Source organism: Rhinatrema bivittatum, chromosome 16 (assembly GCF_901001135.1).
Source record: "Rhinatrema bivittatum chromosome 16, aRhiBiv1.1, whole genome shotgun sequence".
Lineage (NCBI taxonomy): Eukaryota > Metazoa > Chordata > Amphibia > Gymnophiona > Rhinatrematidae > Rhinatrema > Rhinatrema bivittatum.
Window position 1 is genome coordinate 32700818 of NC_042630.1, and position 11602 is coordinate 32712419.

General features: G+C 49.8%; 1 protein-coding gene across 1 annotated transcript in view; it reads left to right on the plus strand.

The window, feature by feature from the left end:
• Positions 1 to 4843, plus strand: part of SMG5 (SMG5 nonsense mediated mRNA decay factor) — a 49541-nt gene extending 44698 nt beyond the window's left edge. Inside the window, exon 22 of the mRNA XM_029580435.1 lies at positions 421 to 4843. Coding sequence (XP_029436295.1) covers positions 421 to 504 — 84 coding nt within the window. The 3' untranslated portion in view covers positions 505 to 4843. The remainder of the gene's footprint in view (positions 1 to 420) is intronic.
• The last annotated feature ends 6759 nt before the right edge of the window (positions 4844 to 11602 follow it).

Genomic DNA, 11602 nt, shown 5'->3' on the forward strand with positions numbered 1-11602 from the left:
GCCTTTCTGTGAGCTGGGTTCCAGGGTATCCACAGCAACTGTTCCTGAAATATAAAAGCGCACATTTTAATCTAAGCAGCAAAGATCATTTTGGGCTTGGCTACCCTGAAAATCCAATCTTTGTTTGTCTCTTTTTTTTTTTTTTTTTTTTTTGCGGGGGTAGGGGGGTGGGGCTTGGACGGGAAAGGAACAAGGATCACATTTAAGAACCACTGTGGTGTCACAATCCAGGGAGGGGAACAAGAGTTCAGCCACGCCACACTCTCCGCTCTGCCTCTGCATATCAGTTTTTAAATAACATGGGGCCCTTACTGAGGTATTTCAGAGTGATCTGTGCCATCTGAATGTATGTATGCAGATGCCTGTGTGTGGAGATATAATTGCCTCTTTACCCCCCCCCCCCCCCTCCTCTCTTTGTAGTCTGCTCTTCAAAGTGCAGCCAGCACCAGTGTGGAAATCAAACACATCCTGGACTTCTACAAGCAGTGGAAAGAAATCGGCTGAAGGTTAGAGGTCATTGGGTTGGCCTGCCTTTCTCTCTCCCGCTGTTGGATCAAACACATGGAGCAGCTGAACGGAGAACTGGGCGACGCTTGGGTGGCGAAGCAAAGAACAACCAGAGAAACCTAAACCCACCCCCCACCCCCCTCCTCTACCCACAAGAACCTCAAAACGTCCAACAATCGCTCAATCAAATGCGTGGCCGCTCACCCCCACCCTGGCACGTGACTGGTGTGACTCAGGCGGGCACTCTTCTCACGGCAGATGCACCACTAATACCCCCCCCCCCTCCCAGTGCTAGTCTCACCTAGGAGAGAGGACGCGGAGGGATGGCACCAGGGGTGGAGCTTTCTGGTGCCTGAAATCCTGCAGCAGGTCTGGATCTTGCTCGTTTCCACCCTTTTTGGACTGGGGGGGACGCTGTGCAATCTCCGCCGGACACTTGCTGACAGGCAAGAACTTGTTCTCTCCTCCCCAGCACCATCGTGGGTTTTCTTTCCTCTAAATGAAAAGGTGTGAGGGTGGGTGGGGATGTGGGGGTCTGGCGCTTTTATATTTGGGACTGGCAAGGTGTGGGAGGCCGAGAATAAAGTTTATTCTTTTATTTAAATGGAAGGGAAGGAGAGACCTCCTCACCTGGCATTTGCAATAGCCCAGTGCATTGCTTTTTTTTTTTTTTTCCTTCGTTATTTTTACTGTAAGGTCACCTTGGACAGCACCCCCCCAAGCTGTGCTGTGTAGATTTTGTTGTGACATGTGCCCCCGGTTCTTAACCGGAGCGGTTTTTGAGGTGGTTTTAGAAATGCCTTTTGGACGCTGTGTTGGGCCCTTTTCCTCCCTGTCCCTGTGCGCAGGGTGGACAGAGAGGGGCTCTGGTGTGTGCACGCTGGGCTCACGTGTACAAGAGAATGGGTGGGGTATGCATTGGAGGAGGAGGGTGGTAGTGATGTGAGTGTTCCCGGCAGCCTTTGATCCACCAGGTTGGGGCGCTGACCCGTGTGTGCTCGCATCCCCCCCCCCCCCTTATAGATACTGGGGGGAGTGTCCTGGGCTAGGTGGGCAAAGGTCTGTGCCTTTCTCTGTACTTTTCCTGCGCTTGGAGTTCAGGTGCATGGGGCCAGTCCTCTGTACCTTGCCATGGTCACAGCCCCAAGCCACCTGCATCCAGTGGCATGGGCCTGCCTGGGTTTGAGTACTGACCACAGATGGGTGCAAACTAATTTTCCAGCTCTTGTCCCAGGATCGGTGCTCATACGAGCCTGTTCTCTCTAAAAAGATCCTTGAGAGTTTAACTTACCAGAGCTTAACCCCATCCCCACGTCTACCACCAAACATTTAAGCAGCTTCCGAGAGGTGGCTTCTAAGTGTATTCTCTGGCCCCTCTGACCTAGAAGCCTTCAGCTGAGGGGGAGTCGCCTTCTCTGCCTCTTACCTAAGCTGGAAAGCCAGTGGGATTCCTCTTAGTTGTAGCAACACTTGCTGGTCCATATTGCTGAAGTGGCTGCTGGTAACTCTTGAGAATGCCTGGAGCTACGTCCTGTGGGACTGCTTCAGATTACAGCTGTGTTTCCGATGTACGACTTTGCGCACTGTTCCTTTCTGTAAGTAGCATCGAGCTGCCTCATTGTAGACTCTGGCGTGCCATGAAACGGGTTTGAAACCTGAGGAAGTTCATTCTAGTAAGAGAGGGAGCAGGCTCTGGGTGTCCGAGAGCGCGGGAGAGCCAGAAGCGTCTCTCTGGGACGCTAGCCGTCCGGAGTTATGGCTGGGTTGGGAATGCGTCCTTGCATTTGTGCTGAGAGTGTGGGATAGACTCACAGGCTTAAACTTGTACTGTTACAACCCAACGGCGTCAATGACACTGCGGTTTCGGTGCTGGTGCCCTTATACCCAAAGAGGGGAGGGGGGGCCTGCCATCAACACATGCCGCCTTGATCTGTGTGGAGAGAGAAGTCCACGGGATGAAACTTTTGTTTTGTTTTTTTTTTATTTTTTGGAGCATTGTAGTAAGGTATTAAAAATGCTGACCTAGCCTGCAGCGTTGCTGTAGCCTGTTCCATCCAGCACTTATTCGCTTAAGATTTGGTAGGATGAAGGAGGGCGCACTGGGAAACATTTAGTGGATGTGGAAGTTGTGCCAGATCAGTGTGCTGTGGAGTTAGGGAGATTGGCCGGATGTCTTTAGGTGCGGGACAGGTGAAAACCATGGCCAGTGCCGGGGGCGTGGGCTTTGGGTGAGCTGGGGAGTAGAGAGCCAGGGGCGCTGTTGGCCGATGTGGGGTTGTGTAGGCTTGGGCGGCCTGTGACTAGGGAGAATGACCTAACTGGTTAGTGGATCAAGGTGTGCAACAAGGCTTGCCGTCCTGTAATGAGTAAAGTGCTACTGGAAAGCAGGATATATATATATATATATATATATATATATATATATAAAGCATTCTCCTTCCCTGGCCACGTTGACTAAGCAAAAACCTGATGGGGTGGTATTTCCTTCGCCGTGTGCTTACAGCAAGGCTTTCAGTGCTTCAGCCACTTAAAAACGGTGGCCTGCCTCCAAAAAAAAAAAAAAAAGCACAGAACTTATTATTAAAGCAAAAATTAAGGGGCTTCCCCAACCCCCAAAAGGAAGAGAGGTGGAGATGTTTTGGTGGGTGATGGCAGCGTGATGCTTTTTTAAGGCCAAACTGTTTTGCATTTGTCAAGGTTTGGTCCATATTCCATTGGTAGGCAAGATACACTTTTTTTTTTTTCCCTTCTCTGCGGTGGTTGTGGCTTGGGCGGTTTTAGGGCACTGAGGTGTGAGGGGGAGCTTTGTTAAGGTGAGTGAGTGTTTTTAACGTGCGTGTCCTTTCTCTGGATCATGAGGGGTGGATTCATTCATTGTGTCCTTGGTAAGGTGAGGGGGGGTTAGCGCCGGGATATAAGGGTCAGTAGAGGCAAAGCTCGGGCCTAGCTCCACCTGCCCTTCATGATGTGGAAGCAGTTTGGTCTCCTTAGTTTGGGTAGTAATATTAAAAAGGTATGGACCAGCCTACAGTGCGAAAGCTACACCAAGCATAAGGGGGGGAGTGTGCTAGACCAGCTGAAGTGACGAATAATCTTAATGCACCCACCAGCCAAGTTAATTCAGCTTGTCTATTTTTCTTTTAGCTTTTAATTTATAATCGCAGGCAGAAGCTTGGTGCTGCGTTGATGCATGGCCGGTGTGAATTTTCTTGGAGGTATTTATATTTAGAAAAGCTCCTGCCCATGGACTGGTCCTCTCTTCCCTGCTCAGTCCATGCCCTGCATTTCAGAAGCAGAAAAATGCCAGTGGAGGTGCATGCGTGCACTTGGCCTGTGTTGTAAAATATTTCCCAGCTGCTCCACGCCCCCCTCTCAGTACTGTCTAGCTAAGTCTCTTCTCACTTTTCCAGTCTTTTTTTTTTTTTTAAAATAGGAATCCATTAATTCTAGTCCTGGTTTTACCCATGCTCCCTCTCCAGGACTCTCCACGTCCTCAAATGATAAGCAGACATCTATGTGCTTTCCCCCCACATCCTCTCTCCTGGCTTCTAGGGCATTACGGGTGCCTGAACCTTGCTCTTTGGGGAGCGGGGTACTGCATTAATTAACCCTTTGTTACCGGAATGTAAACCTAGGGAAAATATTCAGGTCCCCACACCATCACCACCTTTTATCTGGCAGTCTGAATAGTAGCCACAAGAGGGCGCCATCGCTCCATGGTGAAACAAAGCTTTGTTTAAAGGGCTACTCAGAGCTGATTGCCCATAGCTACTGCACTGAGCCCCTTGTTTTAAGCTGTTCCTGGACATTGAGCTGTGCACATATAACGGAATGAAAATTCAAGGCCTGTCGATCTTATTGGAAGAGTCCATGGTAGATCTCCCCATCCCTTGACCTGCCTCCTCTTGTCTCTTAGCAGCACGGATCCCTCAGTCCTGCCCATAACACGGGGGGCAAAACCTTGGAAAAATTTCTAAGTGGGGAAAGTGCTTCCTATCTCCCCCTGCTGGAGTAAGACGTTTTAGAAACAAAGCATCTTTCAAAGTAATAATTAAAGCAAATACCTAAAAAAAAATTAAATAAATCATACCGAGACTGTGGTATGGTCATTGGTAATTTTGGGTGTATTTTTTTTTTTTTGTATCCATTATGTAATGCCAAACTGCAACTTGGTGAGGTGGCACTATGTACTGTCTTTATTTTTGTAATAAAAAAAGAAATAAGAGGTAAAGATCCTTTCTGAGGTCAAAGGTCAGACATGTAGAACCAGTGCCATCCTGCATATGGGTCGCAGCTGGACTGAGGAGTAAAATAGGAATAAAAAGATAAAACCAGAGCGTTTGGCTCCTGTTCTCCATTTTTAAAGCTATAGGGGTGTCTTGAAGGGGTGACATGGATTAGGACTTTGAAGGGGGAATGGAGGAGGATATAGGCTCAACTTGGGTTTCATAGTAATAAAGTAGACTAATTGACCCATCTGGTTTGTCCAGTTGGCTTCCCCTCTGGTTCTCTGCAATTTCGGGCAGTTGAGTTATATAAATTTCCCAGACTGAAACCAAACCCTCCATGGCTTTTACCTAATCCTGTGCTTCTCATCATGCTCTAGATTTGTCTCAAGCATGCTTAAAGGCCAACATGAGAGTTGGCCGCTGCCTCTTCCTTTGTTGGTCAACTATTCTGGGCCTTGTTGACTTCCTCTTTGGTTCATATGAGTCCCAGACTGAATTCAGAACTCGAAACCCCCCTCTGCCCCCATCTTATCAATAAGCCAGTCACCAGAATTAGTAAGGCCCTTATCCAAGCCTTCCAGCTACCCCCTGTGCTCATTGATGTTCTGGTTGTAACCTTGGTCATACCACTCTAGTTCCCTGTACATTACCTGGATCAGTCCAGGCTCCTGAGTTTTGCCTCCCCTCCAGCAGATGGCGACAGAGTTTTACTGACACTTAACCTGAGGTGCCACCTGCAGTCCCTCAGTATTTCTCTAATTCCAGCAAATGGTGGAGGTGCAAAGCCTGGCAGTCTGACTTTAGATAATAGAAAGGACGGATCTGCGTTTGGCAGCACTTCTTGCCTCTCAGAGGGTTGCTAGGTCCTGGTGGGACCATCCCCTCTGAAATATGAGGTGGACGAGCAGCGAGTCGGGGACCCTTCAGCTCGCTCACCCTTCTTGCTGGGCAGGGCTGATATCCGGGGGACCCGGGTCACTCACCCTGAAGGACCAGAGGAGCCTCGGCCTCTTCTCAGGGAAGTGATTTCTTTAATGTGCACTGGCTTAAAGATTTTGTTTAAAAAAAAAAAAAAATCAAGTTCAGGAAGCACAAAGGGGAAGTGCCCCAGGGCTTGTGGTTTGACTTGGCGGCTCTGGTGTTTACCTGCTCCGGTCCTTGTTTCTCTTGTCGACTGGACGCAGCCCTCTTTTTTTTTTTTTTTTTCCCCGCCAACCTCTGTCTCGATGCTGCTTGGTGTGGCCTGCAGGACATGAGCACATCTTTCCCGCGATGGTCTCTATGCGTGCTGCCTCCCGGGGGGAGGGGCTGTTGGGGAGAAAGATCAGGGATTGGGCCAGCTGGCGCCGTGAGCTGCGGATTGGCGCGGCAGTCTTCGGAGGACCCATTCCCGCTTACCTGCTAATTTTCATTCCTGCAGTACCGTGGATCGGTCCAGAGTCCCGCCTTCTGGGGAATTTGGGCAGTTGGGAGAGTCTGCTTGATTTTTCTGTCTTTTCTGTTCCCTCTCTGAAGAATGGCAGAGGTTCCGTTAGTCCTACATGATTTTCTTTTCTAGTGTGGGCGCAGTTTCGTTTTTTGAGGAGTTTCCTTCTCCCCGTGTCTGTTTGGGGGAACCTAGTTGTCTTATTTGATTACTTCCTGGCTTGGGCACAGGTCAATACTGAGGGAATGCAGGTGGCACACTGGGTTATGTACAGGGTCAGTGAAACTTTCTCTGTCTCCATCTGCTGGTGGGGAGGCAAAACGCAGGAGTTTGGACTGATCTGTGGTACTACAGGAATGAAAATTAGCAGGTAAGAACCAATTTTCCTTTACGCCAAGCTTCCTATTGACAGATGCTACCTGTTGTATAACTGATTACTTAAGCTCCTACCCCATTATGTCAATCTGTTACCCTCTCCCTTCTCTGTTCTTAACAATTGTGCTCTGTATATGTCCCAAATATCTTTAAAATCTATACTGATTTTGACTACTGCTGGTGCGCTACTCCATGCTCCACCACCCTCTCAGTAAAGAAACATTTTCCACTGCCACATCAAGGATGTTCCCCAGGACAGCTGGTTGCTGGTGAGGACCAACCCAGCTAGCCGATGAGGCAGCAGCAAGGATTTCAGTGCTGTAAAACCTAGAATGGTGGAAATGGCATCTCATGGACTGAACCAGCAATCCTGGCTTGCTCATCCTGCTCACAAACAGCATGCCGTGGCCCAAATTGATAACCTAGGCCCACCTGTCTGCTCAGAAACTGGGCCGTGGCGCAAATTGACAAGCTAGGGGCCACCCTTCCCTCTCATAAACGTGCCCATGTTAACGCGCAGAGTCTGTCTACCCCCAACCCCAGCTCCTCTGCCGTCTGTGGACCCACAGATAAGGACAGTCCTGAAAGGCAATCATTCTTATCTGTAAGGAATTGCTGAAGACTCCCAACAGCTGCTGTTTGTTTATAATCCATACGCACACCCCGAACCTTAGCGTGCTCTAACATTAGCAAAAATGCAACAGGTTCTGTGTTTGAGTGCACATTTACGGGTTTAGGGCATGCATATTTATTTAGAAACATTTATGAATTGCTTACAGATTACAATCTCCCAGAGCACGGCACTGCGCGCTGATCCGCAGGGGTGATGGTTGTTGGAAACTGGTGCACCTAGGTGTGTTCGGACTCTGTATATTAGAACAATGGGCTGGAGGACACTTTTGAGACAGCCGGTTAGTAATTCTACGAGGGATTTTCCTAAAGATTGCGCCCTGTGCAGGGAAGCTCTCCGTGCCACGGAGCACCTGACTCTGGAAAACCGGGTTCCCTGTATGTAACCCGGACCAGTCCAGACTCCTGGGTTTTGCCTCCCCTCCAGCAGATGGAGACAGAGAAGTTTTGATGGACTCTGCCATAAATACCAGGATGCCACCTACAATCCGTTGGTATTACTCTGTCTCCAGCAGATGGCGGATGCAAAACCTACAGTCTGTGAAGTTGATTAGTGTTGGCTTAGGATTAGTGCTAGCATAGACAGTTTTACGGTTTACGGAGGTATTTAATTTTCAGTATTAGAAAAAAAAAAAAAAATAAAAATAAAAAAAAAATAAATATATATATATATATATATATATATATATATATATAAAAGAACATTTTTTGGTCTACAGGAGACAATCTTCCGCCTCCCAGAGGGTTGCTAGGTCCTGAGGGGGCCAACCTCTCTGGTTTTAGAGGCTGCTGAGGGGCAGGGTTGAGAACCCTATTTCCAGCTACACACAGTACCTGGGGGTGATACTGGGGAGCCCGGCTCACTCCCCCCAGTCGGATTGGAACCCAGAGGTTTTGTGGCAAGTAAAAAAAAAAACCCAAAACAATTTAAGTAGATTTTCAAAGTTTGCCTTTTTTGTCATTTGGTGAGCTCTCCTTTCCCTCTGCTTTCGGGCTTTCCTTGCTCCATTTCGCCGCGTTGTCGGGTGGTGCTGAAGGGAAGTTTGGGGGTTGATCTGGTTGGCAGTGCCGAGGAGAGTCGCGTGTAAGGCTTGCGGTACCGTGTGCGGCTGTCCAAAGAAAGGCCTTTGTTCCTCTTGCCTCATGAGGAGAGGGAGGCTCCGCGACCCTACCGAGGGTCGTGATGCGGGTCCAGACTGTCTCCGGTGCCTTTGAGGACCTGCTGACCCCGAATTTCGGCCCATTCCTGCTAAGTGCAGGAACGGGTGCCATTTTGGATTCGCTCGCAGCAGTGAGCGCGGCAACAAATGTAACGGTGGGAGAAGAGAATCTCCCGCCACGATTATCCCCACAAAAGATAGCCCCTGAGGGGGGGTGCATCGGGGGTGGGGGGCATGGCCCAAATGGCTTGGGGGATGTCACGGCAGGCCATATTGATGATCCTTCCTCAGATTCATCGTTTACATCTGACTTTGTGCTATTGATGCACAAATCTTTCAAAGCCAGAAAAGCAGGCAAGAAGAGGGGAAGAGATGACTGGATTGTCAGACCCTGCAGCCAGGCCACAGAAAAAGGCTAAGCCCGTGGCGGAAACGAGTCGACCGCAGTTGCAGAGACCTTTAAGGTTTGATGCATCTCAGGATGTCTCTGATACTTCGTCAGATTCTGAAGACCTGGAGGATCCGCAGCTCCCTTCCCAGCCTCCGAGGGGGTTGAAGGGGAGGCAGATCCAGCACAGGGAGGTCTGCGTGGGTCTCATGGAATGGATGGCGATGATCCTAAAGTCATCAGGCTTTTTCGTAAGGATGAGTTGGGCCCTCTCATCCCTGTCATTTTACGAGAACTTGGTATTGAGACTCCCCAGGAAGAGTCCCAGCTGGGAACTACGGACCCGGTTGTGTTTCACTTTTCAGCCATGGATTTACTCTTGCAGGAATGGGATACCCCAGTATTAGGGCTGAAGGCAGCCAAAGCTACGGATAAACTGTATCTTCTGCCAGAGGAGGCCTTAGAACTTCTTCGACTTCCCAAAGTGGATTTGGCAGTTTCAGCTGTCACAAAAAATACCACCATTCCGGTTACCGGCGCGACGCCCCTCAAGGACTTGCAGGATCGAAAGCTAGAACTTCAGCTTAAGAAAATTTTCGAAGTCTCAGCACTTGGGGTCCGCGCAGCTATGTGTAGCAATTTTGCTTTGCGGGCGGGCCTTCACTGGGACCAGCAGTTGCTAGCCAAGGAGGCATTGTCGAAGGATGAAACCCTTCAGGCAGGGCGTCTTGATGAGGTCATTGCTTATAGCGCCGATGCCTTTCATGATTTGCTCTGCACTTCAGCCAGGACCATGGTTTCTCCTGTTTTGGCGCACCGTCTGTTGTGGTTGCAAAATTGGGCGGCAGATGTATCTTCCAAGTCCCAGCTGGGGTCTCTGCTTTTTAAGGGCAAACTGCTCTTTGGCAAGGAGTTGGCGGATCTGATACAGTCACTCAGAGAGAATAAAGTACACCGCTTGCCTGAGGACAGGCCGAAGACAAGAGGGTCCTTTGGATCCAGATCTCTGTTTCGTGGGGGTTGAAAATCTCAAACATTCCGACCACCTGCTTTCTCCTTCCGCCAAAACTCCAACAGACAACAGTCATGGTCTCGGTCCTTTCAGCGATGTCGGTTTGGTAGACCTGGTAACTCTCAGTCCGCTACTGGAGGAAAGCCTTCACAATGATGGGTGGCCGGCCCACTTCTTGGTACCGGTGGTCGGAGGCAGATTGTCTCTGTTTTACGAGGAGTGGGCCAAACTCACGACAGACCAGTGGGTCCTATCTTTGATAAGACACAGCTACACTTTAGATTTTGCACGGCGGCCCCGCCATCAGTTTCTAGTCTCTCCCTGCGGGTATGCAACCAAGCGCCGGACAGTCTGGGAGACTTTTCAGTGCCTTCTAAACCTCGGCGCAATTACTCCCATTCCTCCGGTGGAACATCGACGAGGTCACTACTCCATTTACTTTGTGGTTCCAAAAAAGGAGGGAACCTTCCGACCCATTTTCGATCTAAAGGTCAACAGATGTCTTTGGATATACCGCTTCCAAATGGAGACATTACGGTCGGTGATTGCTTCAGTAAGACGGGGAATTTCTAGCGTCCCTGGATCTCACGGAGGTGTATCTGCATGTCTGGATCAGAGCTGACCACCAGATGTTCCTGCGGTTTTCCATTCTGGGACAGCATTACCAGTTTCAGGCTCTGCCTTTCGGCCTTGCCACCGCTCACAGAATATTTACCAAAATCATGGTGGTGGCAGCGGCGCAACTGCGCAAGGAAGGATTTTTGGTGCATCCATATTTGGATGATTGGTTGATTTGGGCGAAGTCGGAGGTTCTGTACCAGGAGGTGATACACCGGGTACTTCAGCTGCTGCGTGCCCTCGGATGGATGGTCAACCTGTCCAAGAGTCATCTGATTCCCTCCCACTCCTTGGAGTTTTTGGGAGCTTTGTTCAACACTCATCTGGGCAGAGTTTTTCTCATGGCGGACTGCATTGCCAAATTGCAAGGACAGGTGAGAGCCTTATTGACCAAACATTCGCTGAAGGTCTGGGATTACTTACAAGTTCTGGGGTCCATGACCTCGACCCTGAAGCTGGCCCCTTGGGCCTTCGCCCACATGTGGCCGTTGCAATCGGCCTTGGTTTCTCGCTGGAATCCAGTTTCCTAACAATTTCATCTGCCGTTACCTCTACCGGACACAGCATGGGCCAGTTTGGACTGGTGACTCCTTTCGGACAACCTGAGCTGTGGAGTTCCCTTGGTTGTTCTGGAATGGACAGTAGTGACTATGGATGGCAGTCTCTCTGGGTGGGGAGCGGTTTGTCTACGGAAGTCTGTGCAGGGGCAGTGGTCCCAGGAGGAGTCACAATGGTCCATCAATCGCCTGGAGACCAGAACAGTACGCCTGGCGATGCAGGCATTTCTCCCACTTAGGGGGAAATTGGTCAGAGTTCCATATCGACAATGCGACCACAGTGGCCTATATCAATCGGCAGGGCAGAACCAAGAGACAGCCGGTGGCGTTAGAAGCTAGACTGCTGATCAACTGGGCGGAACAATACCTGGTCAGTATTGCGGGGGTCGACAACATTCACGTGGATTTTCTAAGTCCAATTTGTCTCTATCCAGGGGAGTGGGAATTGGTCGGGGGGCCTTTCAACTCATTTGCGACACGTGGGGCACGCCCTTCATGGATCTGGTAACATTCCAGAATTCCAAAGCTCCACACTTCTTTGCTTGCCACAGAGAAATGGAGGCAGAAGGAGTAGACGCTCTGGTACTTCCCTGGCTGACGAATGTGTATTACTGTATGTTTTCCCACCTTTCCCTCTAATCGGGAAGGTGCTCAGGAGAATAGAGCGCCACCCATCCGACGTAATCTTCGTGGCTCCCGA